General features: G+C 38.7%; 1 protein-coding gene and 1 long non-coding RNA gene across 17 annotated transcripts in view; one reads left to right on the top strand and one right to left on the bottom strand.

The window, feature by feature from the left end:
• LOC107973751 (uncharacterized) overlaps positions 1–1,869 on the top strand; it is a 69,659-nt gene extending 67,790 nt beyond the window's left edge. Inside the window, exon 6 of the long non-coding RNA XR_010149999.1 lies at positions 831–1,869. This is a non-coding gene — a long non-coding RNA (uncharacterized LOC107973751). The remainder of the gene's footprint in view (positions 1–830) is intronic.
• EPB41L5 (erythrocyte membrane protein band 4.1 like 5) overlaps positions 1–27,463 on the bottom strand; it is a 166,487-nt gene that overhangs the window by 14,559 nt on the left and 124,465 nt on the right. For all 16 annotated transcript variants that reach the window (XM_016949606.3, XM_063790370.1, XM_063790373.1 and 13 more), the window contains 3 exons: positions 22,082–22,210; positions 18,925–18,989; positions 3,552–3,645 (listed from right to left, as the gene is read on the bottom strand). In XM_016949606.3, the coding sequence (XP_016805095.2) occupies positions 3,552–3,645; positions 18,925–18,989; positions 22,082–22,210 (288 nt within the window). The remainder of the gene's footprint in view (positions 1–3,551; positions 3,646–18,924; positions 18,990–22,081; positions 22,211–27,463) is intronic.

The raw sequence follows: 27,463 nt of genomic DNA, 5'->3' as shown, positions 1-27,463 counted from the left end.
TATTTTGGCTGGATGCAGTGGCTCACACCTGTAATCCTAGCGCTCTGAGAGGCCAAGGCGGGAGGATCCCTTGAGACCAGGAGTTTGAGACCAGCCTGGGCAATATAGTGAGACCTCATCTTTACAAAAACTGAGCTAAGCTGGGCACAGTAGCACTCAGCTGTAGTCCCAGCTACTCAGGAGGCTGAGGTGGGAAGATCACTTGAGCCCAGGAGACAGAGGCTGCAGTGAGCCAAGATTACACCACCGTACTCCAGCCTCGGTGACAAAGTGAGATTCTGCCTCAAAACAAATTTTAAAAAAGTAAATACAGCCGGGCGCCCCTGGCTAACACGGTGAAACTCCGTCTCTACTAAAAATACACAAAATTAGCTGGGCGTGGTTGCGGGCGCCTATAGTCCCAGCTATTCGACAGGCTGAGGCAGGAGAATGGCGTGAACCCGGGAGGTGGAGGTTGCAGTGAGCCGAGATTGTGCCACTGCACTCCAGCCTGGGCGACAGAGCGAGACTCCATCTCAAAAAAAAAAAAAAAAAAAAAGTAAATACAAAAAAAATAATAATAAAAAAAAATTGTTTTGAGACAAGATCTTGCCCTGTCCAGGCTGAAGTGCAGTGGCACAAGCATAACTCACTGCAGCCCCAAAATGCTGGGCCCAAGCAATCCTCCCACCTCAGCCTCCCAAGTAGCTGGGAATACAGGTGTGCACCACCATGCCCAGCCAATTTTTTTTTATAGAGACAGGGTCTCACTTATGTTGCCCAGGCTGGTCTTGAACTCCTGGGTTCAAGTGATCCTCCTACCCTGGCCTCCCAAAGCACCGGGATTACAGGTGTGAGCCACTGTGCCCAGTCTTTTAACTTTTAGACTAGATGAGAATGGTACTACTCTGTATGTAATATCATACTTTGAACTTAAAAAAAAAACAAAAAACCAGTAACAGGTTCAGCACAGGAGATACTAGATAAAGGAGGTGCCTAAATTCCAAATGCTCCTTTATCTAGACTTATGGGTGCTTCTGTTTGTAAAATAATACAATATGAACTCTCTCCCTATAAATGTTAATACTTTTTGTTTAACCAGTATTTGAAGTACCTTATAAAGGACACAATTCTCTACTGTGAGGGAGGGGGTCTGGGAGAATTTTAAAACAACAAAAGATAAAATGCCAATCTGGCATTAAACAATAGGAACCTAGGGCATAGCACACAACCAAAAAGGGCCCTTCATTCATACATTTCTTTCTTTCTTTTTTTGGTGGGGGGCCAGAGGGACATGGTCTTGCTCTGTCAACCAGGCTGGAGTGTAATAGTACAATCATAGCTCACTGCAGCCTGAATTTCCTGGGCTTACACGATCCTCCCACATCAGCTGCCCAAGAAGATAGGACTACAGGCATGCAAAACTATGCCTGGCTAATTTAAAAAAATTTTTTTGTAGAGACGGGGTCTCCCTATGTTGCCCAGTCTCGTCTCAAACTCCTGGCCTCAAACCATCTTACCGCCTTGGCCCAAAGTGCTGGCTTATAGGCAATGAGCCACCACACTCAGCCACCCATTTATACATTTCCATTTCTGCTTATATGCCTTCAGGTCTTGGAGAATCTCCTATTCATATTTCAACATGCAACTTAATTTAAATCACAAAAACATGAAAAACTGTTCTCTCCTCTCGCATCTTCCCACCCTGCTGCCTGGACTAAGTGCACCATAACAGCTTGTGCAAGTCTACCACAATGTATTACGATTCTCTCTCCCACTAGACTATATGCAGTTAAGCTGAGACCATGTTTCATTCATTCACTTTTGAATCTTTAATGCTTAACAAGTTGTCTGGTACATACTATATATGCAATAAATCTTTGAACTAAATGTCCTTCTCTGCTTCAAAAACATCTCAGGTTCTGCTTAATGATTTCCAATGATTAGTCAATGTATCTTTTCAGATTTTCATCAGCAGAAAAGAAATGCCTGACTGAAGATATTTTAGGTTGGGTTTTTTCTTTAACCCTAAAAATCTGAAAGATACTTATATACCTAAATACCAACTATACACTTTCACTGAGTAGTGAGAATACAAGTGATCTTTAATTTTTCCTTTTTGTGAGGTATTTGGCAAATTACAATAGATGTACATTATGCAATAAAAGAGACAAATGGTAAGTGTTCATGCAAGGGCAATTTTTAATTTAACTTGCAAATTAAAACATTCATTGGCAATAAACTGGGTTTCTATGATTTCTGAATTGTTAAGGGTTTAGCGAGTGGATACAGAAAAGGCAGAAGTTGGGATGAGCTGGTTATGCTGCAATGCAATTAGTGATAGTGATAGGTCCCTGTTATTTCAAAAAGTTTGTGTCAATCAACAAATATTTCATGCCTATTATGTACCAGGTACTATTTGAGACACTTAGGCTGCCTATAATCCCAGCACTTTGGGAGGCCAAGGTAGTAGAATTGCTTGAAGGCAGGAGTTTGAGACCAGCCTGAGGGATACAGCAATGAACAAAACAGGTCGCATCTCTCACACAGCTTACATTCCCTAGAGCAGCAGTCCCCAACCTTTTTGGCACCAAGGACCAGTTTTGTGGAAGACAATTTTTCCAAGGACCAGGTTTGGGGGTGGGGTATGGTTTTGAGATGAAACTGTTCCACCTCAAATCATCAGGCATTAGATCGTTATAAGGAGTGAGCAACCTAGATCCCTCGTGTGCGCAGTTCACAGTAGGGTTTGCACTCCTATGAGAATCTAACACCACAGCTGATCTGAGAGGAGGTGGAACTCAGGTGACAATGGTTGTCTGCAGCTCACCTCCTGCTGTGTGGCCCAGTTCCTAACAGGCCATAGACCAGTACCGGTCCGAAGCACAGGGACTGGGGACCCCTGCCCTAGAGTAAATGAAACTACTAATTCAAAAAGATCCCTTAATTCTTTCATCTAAGAAGCACTTAGTCCCTATTTGCATGCAACACTGTATCTTAAAAGGAAATATGAGTGGAAGCAGAGCCAACATTCAAAACCACCCCCAAAATATAAACAAAGTACATACAAACTGGAGAAGAAACCCTAAGATCCTCTTGTGAGTGGTGTGGCAACAGGATTCTCCCTAGAGAACTGTGGCTCAATGCTTTTATCACATTTTTTTTTTTTTTGAGACAGTCTCACTGTATTACTCAGGCTGGAGTGCAGTGGTGTGATCTCAGTTCACTGCAATCTCCACCTTCCAGGCTCAAGCAATCCTTCTGTCTCAGCCTCCTGAGAAGCTGGGACCATAGACACATGCCACCATGCCCAGCTAATTTTTTGTATTTTTGGTAGAGACAGGTTTTGCCATGTTGCCCAGGCTGGTCTTGAACTCCTGAGCTCAAGTGGTCCGCATGCCTCGGCCTCCCAAAGTGCTGGAATTACAGGTGTGAGCCCCTGTGCTCGGCTTCTCTTCTCACATCTTAAGTCCCAGTGTCACTCAGTAATCACTAGATGCCCTTGGTTATACTGCAAGATTCAATTCAAAACTGTCTTTGGCAAAAATTTTAAGAAGTAAAAGTAATCTTACCTTTAGAACAGAACCACTGTCGGCAGGTGTGATAAGCATCAGAGTCTCAAGAGACTCTTTGGGGAGGGGCACATTATTCTCATTTAACACAGCACTAGGAAGAAAAAGATAAATTCACATCATGTAGGACCTGTACAGGTACAGGCAGGATTTTCAAAGAAAGGGCTTAGGAAAGAAGTGCAACAAATTCATGTAGGGGAAGGTATATGAAAAAATGCTCAACATCATCAGGGAAATGCAAATCCAAACTATGATGAGACATCATCTCGCTCCAGTTAAAATGGTTTTTTAATAAAAAAGATAGGCAATAACAGATGCTGGTGAGGACCCACAGAAAGGGTAACCCTCTTACGCTGCTGGTGGGAATGTAAATTAGTACAGCAACTTTAAAGAACAGTATGGAGGTTCCTCAAAAACTAAAAAGAGAATGACCATATGGTTCAGCAATTCCACTAATGGGTAAACATCCAAAAGAAAGAAAATCAATATATCAAAAAGACATCTGCCTCTCATTCTCATTGCAGCTCTACTCACTACAGTCAAAATATGGAACTGACCTAAGTGCCCACCAAGTGCTTAACGTATTGTCACATGTACCCTGAAACAAAGTACATCTATAGTGCATCAATATTTTAAAAAGTTTAAGGAAGCTGTGGACAAAGAAGTAAAGGAAACCAAGAAAACAGTGTACCAACAAATATAGAATATTAAGAAAAATTATAAAAAGGAATTAACTTTGAAGCCAACAAGTATAATTTTTTTTTTAACTTCAGAGGTACATGTGCAGGTTTGTTATATAGGTAAACTTGTATCATTGGGATTTGTTGTACAGATTATTCTGTCAGCCAGGTATTAAGCCTAGTACCCATTAGTTATTCTTTGTGCTCCTCTCCCTCCTCCTGTGCTCTACCTTCTAACAGGCTCCACTGTCTGTTTTTCACCTCTATGTGTCCACGTGTTCTCATCATTTAGCTCCCACTTTACGCAGTATTTGGTTTTCTGTTCCTGTGTTAGTTTGCTAAGGATAATGGCCTCCAGCTCCACCCATATTTCTGCAAAGGACACAATTTCATTCTATTTCATTCTTTTTTATGGCTGCATAGTATTTCAAGGTGTGTACATACATTTTAAAAATCCAGTCTGCCAGCACCATTTATTGAATAGGGAAGCCTTTCTCCATTGCTTGTTTCTGTCAGCTTTGTCAAAGATCAGATAGTTGTAGGTGTGTGGCACTATTTCTGGGCTCTCTATTCTGTTCCATTGGTCTATGTGTCTGTTTTTATACCAGCAACTTGCAGTTTTGGTTACTGTAGACCTGGAGTACAATTTGAAGTCAGATAGCATAATGCCTCCAGCTATTTCTTTTTCCTTAGGATTGCCTTGGCTATTTGGGCTCTTTTTTGGTTCCATATGAATTTTTAAATAGTTTCTTCTAGTTCTGTGAAGAATGTTATCAGTAGTTTAACAGAAATAGCATTGAATCTATAAATTGCTTTGGGCAATATGGCCATTTTAATGATATTGATTGTTACTTTTTTTTTTTTTTTTGAGACAGAGTCTCCCTAGGTTCACCCAGGCTGGGGTGCAGTGGCGCGATCTCAGCTTGCTGCAAGCTCCACCTCCCAGGTTCACTCCATTCTCCTGCCTCAGCCTCCCGAGTAGCTGGGATTACAGGCACCCGCCACCACACCCGGCTGTTTTTTTTTTTTTTTTTTTTTTTAAATTTTTTTTTTTTTAGTAGAGACGGGGTTTCACTGCGTTAGCCAGGATGATCTCGATCTCCTGACCTCGTGATCCACCCGCCTCGGCCTCCCAAAGTGCTGGGATTACAGGAGTGAGCCACTGCACCCAGCCAATATTGATTCTATCCATGGGCATGGAATGTTTTTCCATTAGTCTGTGTCATCTCTGATTTCTTTAAGCAGTGTTTTGTAGTTCTCCTTGTAGAGATCCTTCACTTCCCTGGAAACCAAGAAAATCCTAGGTATTTTATTCTTTTCATGGCAATTGTGAATAGGACTGCGTTCCTGATTTGGCTCTCGGCTTGACTATTGTTGGAGTATAGGAATGCTAGTGATTTCTGTACACTGATTTTGTATCCTTAGACTTTGCTGAAGTTGTTTATCAGCTTAATGAGCTTTTAGGCTGAGACTATGGGGTTTTCTAGATATAGAATCATGTCGTCTGCAAACAGAGATAATTTGACTTCCTCTCTCCCTATTTGGATGCCCCTTCTTTCTTTCTCTAGCCTGATTGCTCTGGCTAGGCCTTCCAATACTATGTTGAATAGGAGTGGTGAGAGAGGGTATCCTTGTTTTGTACCAGTTCTCAAGGGGAATGCTTCCAGCTTTTGCCCATTCAGTATGATGTTGGCTGTGGGTTTGTCAGAGATGGCTTTTATTATTTTGAGGTATGTTCCTTGAATACTTCTTTTATTGAGAGTTTTTAACCCGAAGCAGTGTTGAATTTTGTCAAAAGCCTTTTCTGCATCTATTGAGATAATCATGTGGTTTTTGTCTTTATTTCTGTTTATGTGATGAATCACATTTATTGATTTGCATATGCTGAACCAACCTTGCATCCCAGGGATATAGCTATTTGATTGTGGTGGACTGATGTGCTGCTGGATTCAGTTTGTCGGTATTTTGTTGAGGACTTTTGCATTGATGTTCATCAAGAATACTGGCCTGAAGTTTTCTTTCTTTGTTGTGTCATTGCCAGGTGTTCGCATCAGGATGATGCTGGCTTCACAGAATGAGTTATGGAGGAGTCCCTCCTCCTCAATTTTTTGAAATAGTTTCAGCAGTAATGGCACCAGCTCTTCTTTGCACATTGGGTAGAATTCAACTGTGAATCCATCTAATCCTGGGCTTTTTTTGTTTGGTAGGCTGTTAACTACTGATTCAATTTTGGAGCTCATTATTGGTCTGTTCAGGTTTCAATTTCTTCCTGGCTGCCTTGGGAGAGTGTGTGTGTCCAGGAATTTATTAATTTCTTCTAGATTTTCTAGTTTATGTGCATAGAGGTGTTTGGTAATATTCTCTGATAGTTATGTGTATTTCTATGGGGTCAGTGGTAATATCCCCTTTGTTGTTTCTGACTGTGTTTATTTAGATCCTCTCTCTTTTCTTCATTAGTCTACCTAGCGGTCTATTATTTTTTCAAAAAAACAACTCCTGGATTCATTGATCTTTTGTGGTTTTTTTGGATTTTTTTTTTTTTTTTTTTTTTGAGACAGAGTCTCACTCTGTTTCCCAGGTTGGAGTGCAGTGGTGCAATCTCGGCTCACTGCAACCTCCGCCTCCCAGGTTCAAGCTGTTCTTGTGCCTCAGCTTCTGAAGTATCTGGGATAACAGGCATGCGCCACCCCGCCCAGCTAATTTTATATTTTTAGTAGAGATGGAGTTTTGCCATGTTGGTCAGGCTGGTCTTGAACACCTGGTCTCAAGTGATCCGTCTGCCTCCACCTTCCTAACTGCTGGGATTACAGCCATGAGTCACCATGCCCAGCCTCATTTTTTGAATGTTTTTTTGTGTCTTGATCTCCTTCAGTTCAGCTCTAATTTTTTTTTTTTCTTATCTTCTGTTAGTTTTGGGGTTGGTTTTCTCTTGGTTCTCCAGTTCTTTTAGTTGTGATATTAGGTTGTTAAATTGAGATCTTTCTAACTTTTTGATGTGGGCATTTAGTGCTATAAATTTCCCTCGTAACACTGCCTTAGCTGTGTCCCAGGGATTCTGGTGTGTCATATCTTTGTTCTCACTAGCTACAAGTAACTTCTTGACTTCTGCCTTATTTTTATTATATACCCAAAAGCCATTCAGGAGCAGGTTATTTAATTTCCATGTAACTGTATGGTTTTGAGAGAACTTCTTGGTTTTGATTTCTAATTTGATTGTGCTGTAGTCTGAGAGAGTGGCTGTTCTGATTTCAGTTCTTCTACATTTGCTGAGGAATACTCTATGTTCGATTATGTAATCAACTTTAGAGTACGTGCCATGCAGTGATGAGAGGAATGTATATTGTTATTTTGGGGTGGAGAGTTCTGTAGATGTCTATTAGGTCCATTTGACCCAGTGCTGAATTCAGGCCCTGAATATCTTTGTTGATTTTCTGCTTCGATGATGTGTCTAATACTATCAGTGGGCTGTTGACGTCTCCCACTATTACTGTGTGGGAGTATAAGTCTATTTGAAGGTCTCTAAGAACTTGCTTTCCGAGTCTGGCTGCTCCTGTATTGGGTGCATATATATTTAGGATAGTTAGTTCTTCTTGTTGAACTGAACCCTTTACCGTTATGTAATACAGGTCTGTGTGCTTTGTCTGTGCACTGCAGGCAGGGGTGGTTGCTCATGATGGCGGAGAATCTGCTGTTCTCCATGCCTATTTTCACTCCTGCCACAGTGCTGGCTGGCCCTGTGCTTGCCAAGGTTGTGACTGCAGTGGCAGTTGATGGGACACGGGAGAGACATGCCCTCCTGCTGCAGCAGTGGCAGGGCAGGGTGCATGGACATAGGTGCACTGGTGGGGCAAGGAAACAAAGCCAGCCCATGCACACACATGCTAGCAAAGCGATGTGGGGCATTGCTGTAGCCCCAGGGGGAAGCTGAAGTGTGGGGAGGGAGTGGGCAGGCCGGTGCATGGCCGTGGGGACCGCCCTACAGGAACTCTCTGCCACACTGTGCCAGGCACAGTCTGCCAGTGCAAAAGCCAGGATGCTGGCTCCAAGGACGCCAGAGGCTTCCCGGCAAGCAGGTATGGCCAGGCTGGGGTCCTGGGGGACCATCAGACCAAGGGGTGCTCAGTTCAGAGCAGCCCTGCCTGATGGACAAGATCGCCCTGCAGAGTTCAGGTCTGATAGTTCTCCTCGGGCTAAAGTTTCCTATGGGAGCAAGTTGACCCTAGGGGGATGGCTGTCCTTGGCCATGCTCCACAATAGATGCTCCTGCACCAAACCCTCTGGACTCCACATCAGCTGGCTTGCTGCCCCACCGCTTCTCTAAGCAGCTCTCCCTGCAACTCGAGTGTCCGTGGTGGTCGTGGGGCCTCTTCCCGCCAGGATTCCAGAGGCCCAGGGTGACAGCAGATTGCTCCTTGCCAGTTAAATTCACTCATCCCCTTGGAGTCACTGGGGGCCGGGAGCAAGCCCCAGTGTGTGGAAGCCCCATGGGGGCTGCCCAGCTTCTGTGTCTCCATTTTTTTTTTTTAATAAAAAAATCACTAGAGGATTTCAATAGCAGATTCAAGCAGGCAGAATAGTCAGTAAACTTAAAGACAGGTTAACTGAGATTATTCAGTAACAGGAGGTGAAAGAAAAAATAATGAAAAAAATGAACAGAGCTTGAGAAACTTGTGGGACATAATCAAGCATATTAATATATGTATTATGGGAGTTCTATAAGAAGAAGAGAAAGGGATAGAAAGATTATTTGAATAAATAATACTTGAAAATTCAATAGGTTTGATAAAAGACATGAATCTACACATCTAAGAAGCTCAATGAACTCCACAGGATAAACTCAAGAGATCCCCAACAGACATATTAATTAAACTGTCAAAAGACAAAAACAAAGAGAGATTCTCGAAAGTTGCAAGAGAGAAACGACTCATCATGTACAAGGATCCTCATAAGAGTAAAAGCCAACTTCTCATTAGAAACCATGCAGACCAGAAGCCAATGGGATGACATATTTAAAAGCACTGAAAGAAAGTACCCTGTCAACTAAGAATTCTATATTCAACAAAACTAACCTTCAAGAATGAAGGCGAAATTAAGACATTCTCAGATAAACAAAAGCCAAGAAAGTTTCTTACAGGTAGATATTCCTTACATAAAATGCTAAAGGGAATCTTCAAGCTGAAAGAAAAGACTACTACCCAGTAACTCGAAACCATATAAAGCAAAATAGAGAAAATTACTGGTAAAGGTAATTATACAGGTAGGCATAAAAGTAAGTATTTTACAATTTGGGTATAACTTCTCTTTTATTCCACTATTATTTAAACGATAAATACATAAAACAACAATTACAAATTAACTTTAATAGGCCCACAATGTGTACATATGCAATTTTTTTTTTGTTTTGATAAGGAGTCTTGCTCTGTCGCCCAGGCTGGAGTGCAGTGGCACGATCTCGGCTCACTGCAAGCTCCGCCTCCCAGGTTCACACCGTTCTCCTGCCTCAGCCTCCCGAGTGGCTGGGACTATAGGCACCCGCCACCAAGCTCGGCTAATATTTTGTATTTTTAGTAGAGAAGGGGTTTCACCATGTTAGTCAGGATGGTTTTGATCTCCCGACCTCGTGATCTGCCCACCTCAGCCTCCCAAAGTGCTGGGATTACAGGCGTGAGCCACCATGCCTGGCCCATAAACGTGTAATTTGTGACAATAACAATATAAAGGGGCAGAAACACACACACACAGGAGAACAAAGGTTTTCCAGAGTATTGAAGCTACATATAGTATTAATTCAAACTGGGCTGTATAAGATGCTAATTTGATTCCAAAATAACCACTAAGGGATAAATTTTTAAATATAGGGAAGGGGCTGGGCGCGGTGGCTCATGCCCGTAATCCCAGCACTTTGGGAGGCTGAGGCGGGCGGATTACCTGAGGTCAGGAGTTCGAGACCAGCCTGACCAACATGGAGAAACCCTGTCACTACTAAAAATACAAAAAATAAAAATTAGCCGGGCATGGTGGTGCATGCCTGTGATCTCAACTACTCAGGAGGCTGAGGCAGAAGAATCGCTTGAACCCGGGAAGCAGAGGTTGTGGTGAGCCAAGATTGTGCCACTGCACTCCAGCCTGGGCAACAAGAGTGAAACTTGGTCTCAAAAAATAAATAAATAAATAAATATAGGGAAGGAAATGCAAAGGAAATCAAGGGGTATGCTCATGAAAAAAAAAAACATTAAACACAAGAGAGGACAGTAATGGAGAAACTGAGGAACAAAATTGACAAAGGACATACGGAAAACAAATACTACAATGGAAGAAGTCCTTTATCAGTAATCACTTTAGATGTAAGTGGATTAAAGTAAAATTACGATGGTAGAGAGTGGCAGAAAGAATTTTAAAAAATGATCCATCTGTATGTTATCTACAAGCCTCACTATGATCCAAAGATGTGAATAGATTGAAACTGAAAAGACAGAAAAAGATATTCAATGCAAATAGTAACCAAAAGACAGCTGTGGTTGCTATACTAATATCAGACAAATAGACTTCAAATCAAAAGATAAAGAAGGATGAAAGACAAAGAGACACATTATACATTGATAAAAGATTCAATCCATCAAGAAGATATAACAATTACAAACATATACAGAACTATCAACAGAGACCCAAATATATGAAGCAAAATATGTAAAGAACTGAGGGGGGAAAATAGACAATTCTATAATAGTAACTTGATATTTAAATATTTCACTTCCATTCATCATTATGGGTAGAACAACCAGAGAAAAGATCAATAAGGAAATAGAATTAAACAATAATATAAACCAATGAGCCCTAATGAACATATATAGAACACTCCACCTAATAACTGCAGAATGTACATGTACATTCTTCTCAAGAACATACAAAACATTCTCTACTAGACTGCATGTGTTAGGCCACAAAACAAATCTCAATACATTTAAAGAGACTAAAGTCATACCACATATCTTCTCTTACCATAATGAATGAAATTATAAATAACTTAATTGGAAAACTGGAAAATTCATAAATACAGAAATTAAATAAAACACTCTCAAAAAACAATAAAGGAAGAAATCACAAGAGAAATTAGAAAATAATTTGAGATGAATGAAAAAAATACCAAAATATTTGAAATGCAGCAAAAGCAACGCTCAGAATAAAATTTATAGCTGTAAATCCCTACATTTAAAAATAAGATCTTAAAATCAATAACCTAACTTTACACCTTAAGGAACTAGAAAAACAAAGAACTTAAGAAAAACTTAAATCCGAAAGTTAGTCCACTGAAAGATCAACAAGATTGACAAATATTTAGCTAGACTTATGAGGAAGAAAAGATTCAACTAATATCAGAAATTAAAAAGGGTGAAACCTCTCAGTAAAAAACAAATAAAAAGGATTTGAAGAAAATACTATGAGCAATTTACTCCAGTAAATTAAATCACCTAGGTGAAATGCAAACATTCCTGAAAACAAATTACCAAAACTGACTTAAGACGAAATGGAAAATCTGAATAGACTTACAACAAGTAAAGAGATTGAATCAGTAATCAAAAACTTTCCAACAAAGAAAAGCCCAGGACCATAGCTTCACTGGTGAATTCTAGCAAATATTTAAAGAATTAACAATAATCCTTTTCAATCTCTTCCAAAACACAGCAGAAGAAGGAACACTTCCTAAATCATGCTATAAGGCCAACATTATTGCCCTGTCACCAAAGTCAAATAAAGACATTGTAAGAAAATTACAAACCAGCCAGGCATGGTGGCTCACAGCTATAATCCCCAGCAATTTGGGAGGCTGAGGCAGAAGTACTGCTTAAGGCCAGGAGTTGGAGAAACCTACAGACCAATATCCCTTATGAATATATACGCAAAAGTCCTTAAAAAAAGTTATCAAACTGCATCGAGAAGAATATTAAAAAGCTTATACAACATGACCAAGTAGGATTTGTTCTAGAAGTGCAAGAGTGGTTCAACATCAGAAAACCACACCATATTAACAGAAAGAAGGAAAAAATCTCAATCGATGAGCATCTCAACTGATGCAGAAAAAGCATATAACAAAAATCCAACACTTTTTCATGATAAAAACAAACAGAATAGAACGGAATTTCCACAGTATGGTAAAGGGCATATATGAAAAACATACACACAACACTCAATGGTGAAAGACTGAAAGCTTTCCCTTTATCCCTTTCAGGAATAAAATAAGAATGCCAGTTTTTGTCTCTTCTGTTCAACACTGTACTGGAAGTTCTAGCCAAAGCAATCAGGTAAGAAAAAGAAATAAAAACTTCCCAATTGGAAATAAGGAAGTAAAACTATCGCTATTCACAGATGCCATAATCATGTATATAGAAAATCTTATAGAATGCAGAAAAAACCAGCTGGGTGTGGTGGCTCACACTTGTCATCTCAGCACTTTGGGAGGCCGAGGCGGGCAGATCACCTGAGGTCAGGAGTTCAAGATTAGCCTGGCCAACATGGTAAAACCCCATCTCTACTAAAAATACAAAAATTAGCTGGGCATGGTGGCAGGTGCCTGTAATCCCAGCTACTCAGGAGGGTGAGGCAGGAGAATCGCTTGAACCCAGGAGGCAGAGGCTGCAGTGAACCAAAATCCCGCCACCGCATTCCAGCCTGGGTGACAAGAGCAAGACTCCGTCTTTAAAAAAAAAAAAAAAAAGGGCCAGACGCAGTGGCTCCTGCCTGTAATCCCAGCACTTTGGGAGGCCGAGGTGGGTGGATCGTGAGGTCAGGAGATCAAGACCACCCTGGCTAACACAGTGAAACCCTGTCTCTACTCAAAATACAAAAAATTAGCCGGGTGCCTGTAGTCCCAGCTACTCGGGAGGCTAAGGCAGGAGAATGGCATGAACCTGGGAGGCGGAGCTTGCAGCGAGCCGAGATCACGCCACTGCACTCCAGCCTGGGCGACAGAGCGAGACTCCATCTAAAAAAAAAAGATAATAATAATAATGCAGAAAAAAACCTATTAGATCTAATAAACTCAGCACAGTTGCAGAATACAAGATAAATACACAAAAATCAGTTGTTTTCTATACACTAGCAGTGAACAGTTTGAAAACAAAATTAACAACTATATTACAACAGCATAAAAGGTTTAAATACCCAGGAAACAATTTAACCAAGGAGGCAAAAGACTTGTACACTGAAAACTACAAAACACCACTGAAACTAAAGAACACCTAAATAAATGGAAAGATATCCTACATCATGTATTTGAAGACTTAATACTGTTAAGATTATAGTACTAACCAAAGCAATCTACAGGTTCAACGCAATCTCTATTAAAATCCCAGCAGCTTGTTTTGCATAAAGGGAAAAGCTGATTCTAAAATTTATACAAAATGGCAAGAGATCCTTAATTTTCAAAAGAATCTTGGAAAAAAAAAGTTGGAAAACTCACACATCCTAATTCAAAACTTACTACAAAGCGACAGTAATCAAAACAGCATGGTACTGGCATAAGGATAGACATATAGATCAATGGAATAGAACTGAGAGTCCAGGACCAGAAGGAAATGGCCAATTGATTTCGATAGGACTGCCAAGATCTAGGACAGAGATACCCGTTTATCCATAACCAAAAGAATGAAGTTGGACCCCTACCTCACAGCATATACTTTTTTTTTTTTTTTTTGAGACAGGGTCTCACTCTGTCACCCAGGCTGGAATACAGTGGTGTGAACATGACTCACTGCATCCTCAACCTCCTGGCTCAAGCAGTCCTCCCAAGTATCTAGAACTACAGGTACGCACCACCATGCTTGTCTAGTTTTTTTTTTTTTTTTAATTGTAGAGATGGGGTCTTCCTATGTCGACTAGGCTGGTCTCGAACTCCTGGGCTCAAGCAATACTCCCACATCAGCCTGGATTACAGGCATAAGCCACCATGCCCAGCTGAAAAAATTAACTGAAAATAGACAGAAGATCTAAATATGTTTCCTATACTGGAAGTTCTAGCCAAAGCTATGCAACTGTTAATCATTATGATCTTGAATTTGGCAATGGTTTCTTATATAAAACACTAAAAGCACAGGCAACCTAAGAAAAGTAGATAAATTAGACTTCGTCAAAACAAAGAATTTTTATGCATCAAAAGGCTGATCACTAAGAAAGTGAAAAGACAATCCACAGAATGGGAAAAAATATTTTCAAATCATGTATCCGGTAAGAGTCTAGTGTTAAGAATTGATATTCAATCAAGGACTCCTACAATTCAACAATAAAGTAAACCCAATTTAAAAATGGGTAATCTGTCATGGGATTAGAAAAAAAAATAAATGGGGTGGGCAGGCACAGTAGGTCACACCTGTAATCCCAACACTTTGCAGGGCCAAGGTAAGAGGATTGCCTGAGGCTAGGAGCTTGAGACCAGTCTGAGCAACTTAGTGAGACCCCATCTCTAAAAAAAATAAAATAAAATAAAATAACTTTTTTTTTTTTTTTTTTTTAATTAGCTGGGCAGGGTGGTGTGTGCCTGTAATCCTAGCTACTCAGAGGGCTGAGGCAGGAGGATCACTTAAGCCCAGGAGTTTAACGTTACAGTGAGCTATGATTGTGCCACTGCATTCCAGCCTGGGTGATTGAGCAATAATGTCTCTAAAAAATAAGAAAATAAAATAAAAAATGAGCAAAGGACTTGAATAGACATTTATCCAAAGAAGTTACACGAATGGCCAACAAACACATGAAAAAATCCCCAACATTCTTAATCATTAGAGAAATGCAAATCAAAAGTACACTGAGGCTGGGTGTGGTGGCTCCCACCTGTAATTTCAGCACTTTGGAAGGCTGGGATGGGAGGATCGCTTGAGCTCAGGAGTTCGAAGACCATCCTGGGCAACATAGTGACACCATGTCTCTCCCAGAAATGAAAAAAAACTTAGCCGAGCATGGTGGCATGTGCCTGTAGTCCCTGCTACTAAGGAAGCTGAGGTGGGAGGATCGTTTGAGCCTAAGTTTGAGGCTGCAATGAGTTGTGCTTGTGCCACTGCACTCCAACCTGGGTGACAGAACAAGACCCTGTCTCAAAAAAAAAAAAAAAAAAAAAAAGTACAGTGAAATACCACGAGAGTGTAAAGAAATAAAAACCCTCACTCATTACTGGGAGGAACAGAAAATGGTGCAGTGGTTGTAGAAAACAGTTTGGCAGTTCCTTAAAAGGTTAAAAACAGAATTACCGTATGACTCCGGAATTCTACTCTAGATGTGTAACTGAAAAACAGGTGTTCAAACAAAAAATTGTACATGACTATTCATAGCTGCAATATTCCTAACAGTCAAAAGGTGGAAACAATCTAAATGTCTATCAACAGACGAATAAACAAACTGTGGTATAGCCATACAATGAAATATTATACAGCCATAAAAGGAAATAAAGTCCTGATACATAATAGAAAAGTATGGATGACCCTGGAAACATTATGCTAAGTGAAAGAAGCCAGACACAAAAGACCTCATATTACAGAGTATCATTTATATGAAATGTCCAGATAGGTAAATCTATAGAGACAGAAAGTAGAAAAGTGCTTCCTCAGGGTTAGGGGAAAGGCAGTGCAGGGTAGATGGGGTTACAGTTAAAGAGCAGGGGATTTCTTTTTGAGGTGACGAAAATATTCTGAAATTTGTTACTGATGGTGGTTGTATGTACTAAATACAGAATGTACTAAATGTACGAAAATGTACCAAAAACTATTGAATTGCACACTTTAAATGGATGAATTGTGTGGTATTTGAATCAAATTTATCAATGAAGCTGTTACTACAAAAATAAATGATCTGAATAGACATTTCTCCAAATAGACATACACGAAAGGATGTTCAACATCATTAGTCCTTAGGTAAATGCAAATCAAACCACAATGAGACGAGACACACTTTATACTCACTAGGATGAGTATAATAAACAAGGAGAATAATAAGCACTGTCAATGACACGGAGAAATTGGAATCCTCATACATTGCTGGTAAGAATGAAAAATGTTACAGCCATTTTGGAAGACATTTGGCAGTTCTTAAGAAAGTTAAATATAGAGTTACCATATGACTGAGGAGAAATGGTGTTACTCCTAGGTATATACTAAGGAGAACTGAAAGTATATTTACAAAAAAAAATTTGTATGCAAATATTCACGTCTAGCTTTGTTCATAATAGCTAAAGAGTGGAAACAACTCAAATGTCCATCAACTGATATATGGATAAATAAATGTGGTATATCTATATAATGAAATATTATTTAGCCATAAGGAGGGACAAAGTACCAACATATGCTACAATATGGACAAATCTGGAAAATATTATGTTGAATGTAAGAAGCCAGACACAAAAGGACACGTATAATTCCATTGACATAAACTGTCCAGAGTAGGTAAATCCACAGAGACAAAGTAGATTAGTCGTTGCCAGGTGCTGGGAAAGAAGCAGAATATGGAGTGACTGCTAATGGGTAAAGTGTTTGCAGACTTTAGGTAAGGTAGAAACCTTCATACTCACTATAATACTCATCCTAGTGAGTATGAAGACCTTAGGTAAGGTAGAATGAGGATGAGTATATATGAGAACTAGGATGAGTATTATAGTGAGTATGAAGGTTTCTACCTTACCTAAGGTCTGGAAAGGGTAAGGAGTGAGGGTAAGGAGTTTCTAGACCTATGGCGTTTCTAGAACATTCTCAATGTTCTAGAATTTATTATAGTGGTAATGGTTGCATAATTTTGTAAAATTACTGAATTGTGTATTTTTAAAGAGTGAATTTTGTGGTATGTGAATTATGTCAGTAAAAAAAAGAAAGAAAAATGATCTAAATCTATTATGGTAAAATGTTAAGATGTGACAAAGCTTGATATCTGGTATACAGGTATGTATTATATACTTCTCCATAGTGTCTCTCTGCCTAAAATACTGCATTTTCAAAAAGGAGGTACAGTAAAACAAAACAGTGTTGTATAGCATGGGGAGAATAGATTAACAGAGAAGGAAAAGATCTAGAAATAGACCCATGTTTATACAAGAACCTAGTATATTTCAAAGGATACATTTGAAATCCTAGCGGAAAAATAGATTCTTCAAAATATGAACAGGCATTTAGAAAAATAAATCTGGATGTATGTTCTAGGCTCTTTCCAGCTTCAAGAGTTCAATGAAACTTCTGATGAACATTGGGCAGTCCTGTTCCCATTACCCTTCTCCTGGCAAACAAAAAATTGTATTCTGAAAGACTTCAATAATAACAATAGTACTAAAAATGTTATTACTAACAGTGGTTATCAGAATTTTCTTTCCTTTTTTTTTTTTTTTTTTTGAGACAGAGTTTTGCTCTGTTGCCCACGCTGGAGTGCAGTGGCATGATCACGGCTCACTGCAACCTCTGCCTCCTGGGTTCAAGCAATTCTCCCGTCTTGGCCTCCCCAGTAGCTGGGATTACAGGCGTGCGCCACCATGCCCAGCTAATTTTTGTATTTTTAGTAGAGATGGGTTTCACCATGTTGGCTAGGCTGGTCTTGAATTCATGATCTCAGGTGATCCAAAGTGCTGGGACTACAGACGTGAGCCACCACGGCCTGGCCCCTTAAAAAAAAACCAGGGTCTCACTCTGTCACTCAGAATGAAGTGCAGTGGTGCAATCATAGCTCACTGCAGCCTCAAACTCCTGGGCTCACGAGATTGTCCCTCTTCAGTCTTTTGAGGAGCTAGGCCTACAGCGTGGATCACCATGCTCGGCTAATTTTTTATTTTTAATTGTAGAGACAGGATCTCACTATGTTGCCCAGGCTAGTCTCAAACTGCTGGCCTCAAGTGATCCTCCTGCCTTGACCTCTGAAAGTGCTGGGATTACAGGTCTGAGACACTGTGCCTGGCAATTAGAATTAGTTACAAGGTCAAGTTGTAATTCTAGCTTTACCCTGATCACCAATTAGTACTTTTGTTGAGTACTAACTATTATAATATAAAGTGCTATACACTATGCATGCTATGTGCGGTGCCATGTTGATTACGGTATCTGGAACTGAATATGATTAATCATAATCATATTCCTTGACTGAGTAAGTTTTGAACAGTAAAAAAAAGAAACAGCATTTATTTGCTCAACATTTTTTAACACTAAGCACAGAACATTAGATTCACAGTGGTGAAGAAAGTCAATGGCCATAAAGCATGGAATAAAAGCCTAACTAACAAGACAAATAAATGCCAAAATACTCATTAAAGGGAACAAGGGCAAAAGAGACTTGGAGGGAGCAGCAAAGAAAGTTAACTCAGTTACTGTGAGAACCCATGGCAAATAAGTTGATAAGAACAAGGCCATTGTGATAACAGGATGACATGAAAGTTTACTGTAAGAGAATAATACACACTCCTTACCAGGTGACTGAAAAGATCACACATATCTTTAAGACGGTTTCTGCTCTGTTGGTTCGAATCAGTTGAAGATAAATGGGAATGTTGGGAGACTAATTAGGAACATCTTCAAATAATATAAAACTAGGTACTAAGTGGTCTGTAATGGATACAATAGAGTGAATTCAAGCTATCTTTCAGACAGACATCCTGAAACCATGTGGCGACAGACTGAGAAGAAAAAAAAGACAAAGATAGTAGATAAGAACATCAATTTAATTCAGTCTACCCAGAACTGTACCTGTTTGTGGCAGCATCCTGAACACTGGCATTTTTATGACTTAATAAGCTATCTTCTTTTGTAACCTAAGAAAATGAAATATTAAAAAAAGTAAATCTTTATTGAGGATACTAAAGTAACAAGAAATTTACATTTCTTTCTGGTAACAACAGAAATATCAGTTTGCTTTAATTAAAATAAGAGGTAATCATACCTTATCTATGGAAATACCAGCAGTGTACCTAGTACAATCTTACCCCATACCTAAATTAATAATCAAAGATTCCTTTTTTTATTTGGTATACCAATTCACACGATCTTACTAGATGGTTCTCAATAATGCACCCATTTTTTTTTTTTTTTGAGATTGAGTCTCACTCTGTCCCCCAGGCTGGAGTGCAGTGGTACAATCTCGGCTCACTGCAACCTCTGCCTCCCAGGTTCAAGTGATTCTCCTGCCTCAGCCTCCCGAGTAGCTGGGATTACAGGTATGTGCCACCACACCTGGCTAATTTTTGTATTTTTAGTAGAGACATGGTTTCACCATGTAGGTCAGTCAATCTTGAACTCTCCTGATGTCAAGTAATCCACCTGCCTGGGCCTCCCAAGGTGGTGGGATTACAGGCATGAGGCACCGCACCTGGCATCAATAATGCACCAATTTTTTTAAAAGTACAGTTCAATAAATTTTTTTAAAGGCATACAAGTGTTTAGCCAACATCATGTAACATTTCTACTATCTCCCCCACTCCCCGCCTCAATATTCCCTTGAGGCTTCCCACATAATCCCATGAAAAAACCCTTATTTGAGGTAAATGATGATCTATACTTTACACAGTTTCATATAATTGGCATCACAGTACCTATCCTTTCCATCTGCTTCTTTAGAGCAGCATGGAGATGTCTTTGAGATTCACTCATGTTGTTGTACAAATCACTAATTTATTCCTTTTTATTCAGACATTTCATTGTATAGATACATCACACTCATCTGTTTTTAGCTATTTCATATAAAGCTGCTAAGAACATTCATGTACTAACATCTGTGTTAACCTGAGTTTTGATTTCTCTTGGGCAAATATCTAAGAATATAATTGTGGGTTAGATGATATGTGTATGTCTGATACATTGCCAAACTCTTTTAAAGTGTTTATACAATTTAATGTTCTTACCAGCAATGTATGTGCACTGCAGGAGCTCCATCATCACCAACACAGGGATGGTCAGTGTTTAATTTTAGCTATTTCAGTGGATGTGGCTTTCATCATTAATTATGATGTTGTAGATTTTGTTCATAAATGCTCTTTATCAAACTGAAGGAGTTTCATTCTATTGCTAGTTTGCTGAGAGTTTTTATCATGAACAGGTGTTGAATTTTGTGAAATGCTTTTCTACATGAATTGAGACAATTTTATGTATTTTTTAATATGGTGAACTATCTTGGGTTTTGAATGATAAACCAACATTTTCCCCAAGATAAACCCTACTTGGTCATGATGTATGATCCTACTTATAAAGTTCTGAATATATTTTGTTAAGAACTTTTAAGTTAACATTCAAGAGGAGTAGTGGTCTGTAGTTTCTTGTATTTTTTTTCTGGTTTTGGTATTGGGGTGACACTAGTCTCATAAGATGAATTGGGAAGTGTTCCTTCCTCTTCTATCTTTTTGAAAAACTTTGTAGAACTGCTAATATTTCTTCCATAAATGTTTAGTAGATTTCACAGTGAAGGTATTTGATCCTGGATTTCTCTTCATGAGAAGGTCTTTTCACTATAAAATCAAATCCCTTTACTTTAGGGTTCACTCATGTTATTTCTCTATTCTTCAAGTCAAGAAAGATCCAAAATGATAACTGAAATGTAAGGTAATGATTTCTTAGCCCATTCAGGCTGTTCTAACAAAACAACATAATCTGAGTGGCCTATAAATAATAAATATTTATTCCTCGCAGTTCTGGGGGCTGAGAAACCGAAGATTATGGCACTGGCAGAATTAGTGCTTGGTGAGGGCCCATTCCTCATAGATGGCGCCTTCTCACTGCATCCTCACATGGTTGAAGGGTTAAATAAGTTCCCTCCAGGCTCTTTTATAAGAGCACTAATCCTACTCTTGGGGGCTCTACCAAAGGCCCCATCTGTTAATACCATGGCTTTGCGGATTAGGTTTCAACATAAAAATTTTGCGGGGGTATGCAACCATTCAGACCATAGCAAATAATAACTATTACTACTACTGCTACTATAACTATTGAGGGTCAACACTTTCTAAATGCTCATTATGTGCCAGGCACTATTCCATGTCCTTTAATTATCTTATTTCACCTTTACAACCCACCTTAAGGTAGGTACTACCATTATCCTATTTTATACATAATTAAACTGTGGCTCAGAGAAATCAACTAACTTGCCCAAGTCACAAAGCTAGTAGGTGGTAGAACAGAAATGAGATTCTAGAGTCAATACTATCATATTTTATATTTATTTTATATGTAAATATGTTGTAAAACATGTTTATATTCTGGGGAGAAAATGGATAAAGAACATGAACAATATTCCTAAAGTCCAATCAGGTCTCTTCAAGGCTTGTACCTGAGGACAGGATGGGTAAAGTGCATCTTCTCAATAACGGGTGAATTTGAAATCCTAGTTGACAACTGACTTAGTGAGGCAGGCTTCTGTCCTGGTTTTAGGACAGAATGTAAGTTTGAAAGTCACGGAGAGCCAAGGAAAAGCTGATTTTGAGAACAAGGCTGCCGCATCTCTCATGGAAGCTAGTCCCTACCCACTCCATCCTTCACCATGGCACAGCCAACTCTTCACCTTGTACCTCACTCTTTTTGCTAATTACATAAACATATCGCCAAATTGAGGGCAGATGGGTTGTGGGGAATAGTGGATGGATAAAGACAGACCTAGAATCATAGATTTAATACTGAAATAAGGCTTTAAAAATCACAAGGCTTTCTGGCTATCAAAGTGGCAAACATTGAAGGCTCACTTCTACACAAATTTGGCTTTTTTAGCCTTCGTATCCCCCTGAGCATCTTTACTCTTATTTTTTAACTCCCTGACTGCACCATTAATCTAGCTTGATTAGAATTTAGAGTTGGGGAAGGCAACTCTCTACATCCCATGCTCTTTTCACTTCACCAGGGCTATCTATCAAAGGCAGCTTACCTTATGCACTGCTTCTACTTGAGCCTTCAAAATGTTACTCTTGAAGTCAGGAGGAACTCTCATGACATTCAATCCTGGGCTCTCAATGACATTATTAAGGCATTTGTCAGTCAACTTCACCACTTCCTCCTAGATATTTTAAAAATATACTGTAAACAACTCTGATGCACTGTAGTTATATGGAAATAGGAAATAGACTGATGAAAGTTCATCTTCAGACAATCAGGAAATCATGTGTCTTAAGCAGCCATATCTTATTTCAGGCATAAGCAACTCTTAAAATCATCTATCTGTGAAGAGCTCTGGATTTAAAAGGAACAGCCTCTGTAGGGCCTAACCTAAAATTGTAGCAAACTATAACCCAAAGGGCAAATCTGGCCAACCACCTGTTGTATAAACACAGTTTGCTGGAATTCAGCCATATTCATTCCTCTGTGCTGCTTTCATGCTACAACTGGCAGAGCTAAGTAGCTGTGAAAGAGACTACGAGGTTCTCCAAGACTAAAATATTTACTATCTGGTCCTTTACTAAAATAATCTGCCAACCTCTGGTCAAGAGAATAGACTTCATGCCCTACTTTTCATCTTTTAGCCCAAAAATACTAGTTGCTAAAGGTCACATATGCCTTAATTGCACCCACTGTCCTCGCTGAATGCAGTTGAGATTCTGTTCCTTTATGCTTTTAAAACAAAGTACTGCTCATCAAAGAACAAGAAAAACTGATTCCTGAAATAAAATTTGAAGATAAAGAACATTCTGGATTGCCTTAGGAAATTAAGGGGAAGGAAGTAATTGAAAAATCTGTAGATCTTGATATGTCATAAATCCTAAAGGATTTCAGACATAGGTCAAGAGAAAACCGAAGTCTGGAAGGGGATAATGAAGGAGACAAATAAATAATATAAATGTATTTATTACCACTGAACGATACACTTAAAAATGGTCAAGATGGTAAATTATATATGTATATTTTACCTTGTTTTTTTTTTTTTTTTTTTTTTTTTTAAAGAAAGCACAGAGACTAAGTTGCAGAGAGGAGGGATGAAGAAAGAGAAGAATCTTGACAACTCCTAGAATCACAGCATCTCAAAGTTGGAAGTTACAAGAGTCCATCCAACCACCAAAATACTTCAAGAGGTGGGTAATTTTTAGTCTTAGCCTGAGAAACATCACACACTGGAGAACTTGCTACTTCCTTGGTCAGATGACTGTTAGGAAACACTTTCCTGTGTTAAGGTCAAATCTGCATACCACTAACATATTCACTGACCTTAACTCTTCCCTGAGGCCATTAAAAAGCAAGTCACATTAATTCCTCTTTCACATAACAGCTCTTCATATATCTAAAGATGGTTAACATGCTCCCTCCTGAGATTTCTACATGGCAATCATCTAGCTAATAATCCCAAATTGTAACTTAGTTTCAAGACCCTTCACCATGCATATCCTTCTCTTCTCAAACTGCCACTTTTCTATATCATTTTTAGAGTGCTATCCAGAAATGAAAAAAATAGTTGAACCTCCCCTTTTGAACCCTTTGAATTAAGACAACATAGCTCTTTTGCAGCTGATTCATACTTCATTTACATATTCTTACTTTTTAAATACATGCTGCTGTAATATTCTAGTCCCCTACCCTAGCCCTGTACTTATGATTTGTCAAAGTCTATGTTCTTAAACCCAGTCTGTCATTCCAATCTATCCAAGCCTTCATGGATCCTGATTTTGTCTTCCAAAAACTGTACTTCCCAGCTGTTATCATCTGAAAATTCAATTAGCATAATAGACCTGGGAAAGAAAGTGGTCACTGGAGATGGCCATTTGCAATATTAACTTCTGTGGGATTTAGACAGGGCTAAAGTTTCCTGAGGGTCAAGAACTTGTCATTCCACTCGTCTGCGAATTCCACACAGTATTTATTTTATCTTACAAAAAGTAGGCAATAAACACATTTTTAGAACTGAACCAACAGTACATAAGGCATGTCAGGTGACTGTATAAATCCTGCATAATGCAGGCCGGATGTGATCTCTCTACAATGGGCTCTTACAACACTGTCAACTCTGCTGTCAGTAGTGCTAGTCTGAGCCTTAAGATTAGGTTGCTGGCTAAGACATTCTCAGTTCTTAGGGCAAGTCATCCAACAAATTATGCTTTACTTTAGAATGACGTAGTTTATTTTCAGTAGGTTTTCTTCCTAAAATTACTTTAGTCAGGCCAACATTAAGATTAATTTGCATTCCTTAAGCAAACAACAACTGTTGATAGCAGCGGTAGAGAAATCAGCCTTTATTAAAAATGCATCACATTAATAAAACATGAATCAACTTTTTCACAATATAGGTTGTGCATCCCTTTTCCAAAGTGCTTGGGACTAAAAGTATTTCAGATTTTGTATTTTTTCAGATTTTGGGATATATGCATTATACTTACTGGTTGAGTATTCCAAATACGAAAATCCAAAATAAAAAATGCTCCAATGAGCATGTCCTTTATGCATCACATCAGTGCTCAAAAAGTATTAGATTCTGGATCATTTTGAATTTTAAATTTTCAGATGGGGGGCTCAACTTCTACTCAAGTTGACTAGAGTTAAGGCAAGGTAGTCAGATGTCCTTTATTAGTAGTACAATACTGAATTCTTCCTTCTTTTCTTAAAAAATCTTTTCTATTTTTACGGGTACATAGTACTTGTATATATTTATGGGGTACACGAGATATGTAGATACAGGCATACAATGTGTAATCATCACATCAGGGTAAATGGAGTATCCATCACCTCAAACATTTATCATTTCTTGTGTACAAACATTCCAATTATACTGTTATTTTTAAATGTACAGTAAGTTATTGACTGTAGTCACCCTGTTATGCTATCAAATGCTATATCTTACCCATTCTATCACTCTAACTATACTTTTGTAGCCATTAACCATACCCACTTTTCCCCACACCCTCCATACTACCCTTCCCATCTGGTAACTATCTATCTCCGCAAGTTTAATTCTTCGTTTTTTGGCTCCCATAAATGAGAACATACGAAGTTTGTCTTTCTGTGCCTGGCTTCTCTTAACATAGTGTCCTCCAGTTCCATCCATGTTGTTGCAAATGATAGTATCTCATTCTTTTTATGGCCGAATAGTACTTCATTGTGTATATGTACCAGATTTTCTTTATCTATTCATCTGTTGATAGATATTTAGGTTGATTCCAAATCTTGCCTACTGTGAACAGTGCCACAATAAACATGGGAGTGCAGATATCTCTTTGATATACTGATTTCCTTTCTTTTGGGCATATTATCTAGCAGTAGGATTGCTGGATCATATGATCGTTCCATTTTTGGGTTTTTGAGGCACTCTGTACTTCTGTACTAATTTACATTCCCACCAACAGTGTACAAGGGTTCCTTTCTCTCCACATCCTCGTCAGCATTCATTATTGCCTGTCTTTTGGATAAAAGCCATTATAACTGGGGTGAGATGATATCTCACTGGAGTTTTGATTGGCATTTCTCTGATGATCAGTGATGTTGAGCACCTTTTCATATACTTGTTTGCCATTTGTATGTCTTCTTTTGAGAAATGTCTATTCAGATTTTTTGCCCATTTTAAAATCAGATTATTAGATTTTTTTCCTATTGAGTTGTCTGAGCTCTTTATATATTCTGGTTATTAGTCCATTGTCAGATGGGTAATTTGCAGATATTTTCTACCATTCTGTGGGTCATCTCTTCACTTTGTTGATTGTTTCCTTTGCTGTGCAGGAACTTTTTAACTTGATGTGATCTCATTTGTCTATTTTTGCTTTGGTTGCCTATGCTTTTGGGATATTATTCAAGAAATCTTCGCATAGACTGATGTTTTGGAGAGTTGCTCCAATATTTTCTTTTAGTGGTTTCACAGTTTGAGACCTTAGATTTAAGTCTTTAATCCATTTTCATTTCATTTTTGTATATGGCAGAGATAGAAGTCAAGTTTCATTCTTCTGCATATGGAAATCCAGTTTTCCTAGCACCATTTATTGAAGAGACTGTCCTTTCCCCAGTGTATGTTCTTGGCACCTTTGTCAAAAGTAAGCTCACTGCAGATGTATGGATTTATTTCTGGCTTCTCTATTCTGTTACATTGGTCTATGTGTCTGTTTTTATGCTAATACCATGAGTTTTGGTTACTATAGCTCTGTAGTATAATTTGAAGTCAGGTACTATGAGTTCTAAAGTTTCGTTTTTTCTTCTCAGGATGGCTTTGGCTATTCTGAGTCTTTTGTGGTTCCATATAAATTTTAGATTTTTTTTTCTATTTCTGTGAAGAATATCATTGGTATTTTGATAGGGATTAAATTGAATTGGCAAACTGCTTTGGGAAGTATGGACATTGAATCAATACTGAGTCTTCTAATCCACGAACATGTAATATCTTTCAAATTTTGTGTCCTCTTCGATATCTCGTACCATTATTTTATAGTTTTCATTGCAGAAATCTTTCACTTCTTTGATTATTTTTATTCTTAGGTATTTCATTTTATTTGTGGCTACTGTAAATGGGATTACTTTCCTGATTTTTTCTTCAGTTTGTTTGCTGTTGGCATGTAGAAATGCTACTGATTTTTGTATGTTGATCTGTATCCTGCCACTTTACTGAATTTATCAGTTCTAATTGTTTTTCTTTTTCTTTAGGTTTTTCCAAATATAAAATAGTATCATCTGATGATAATTTGAATTCTTCCTTTCCAATTTAGATGCCCTTTATTTCATTCTCTTGTCTGATTGCTCTAGCTAGGTCTTCCAGTACTACACTGAATAACAGCAATGAAAGTGGGCATCCTTGCCTTTTTCCAGTCTTAAAGGAGGCTTTCAGGCTGTGGGTCTATCATAACATGGCTTTTAGTGTGCTGAGGTATGTTCCATCTATACCCAGTTTTTTTAGAGTTTTTTTTTAATCACAAAGGGATATTGAACTTTATCAAATGCTTTTTCAGCATCAATTGAAACGATCATATGGTTTTTGTCCTTCATTCTGCTGATATAACGTATCACCCTTGATTGATTTACATATGCTAACCCATCCTTATTACATCCTGGGATAAATCCCACTTGGACGTGATGACTTATCTTTTTAATATGTTGTTGAATTCAGTTTGCTAGTATTTTATTGAAGATTTTTGCATCAATATTCATCAGAGATACTGGTCTGCAGTTTTCCTTTTTTGAGGTATCTTTGTCTGGTTTTGTTATCAGGGTAATACCGATCTCATAAAATGAATTTGGAAATATTCTTTCCTCCTCTATTTTTTGGAATAGTTTGAGTAGGATAGGTATTAGTTCTTCTTTAAATATTTGGTAAAATTCAGCAGTGAAGCCATCAGATCCTGGGCTTTTC

Source organism: Pan troglodytes, chromosome 13 (genome assembly GCF_028858775.2).
Source record: "Pan troglodytes isolate AG18354 chromosome 13, NHGRI_mPanTro3-v2.0_pri, whole genome shotgun sequence".
NCBI lineage: Eukaryota > Metazoa > Chordata > Mammalia > Primates > Hominidae > Pan > Pan troglodytes.
The sequence above is the reverse complement of the archived record's forward strand: the minus strand, read 5'-3'. Positions and strand labels throughout refer to the sequence as shown.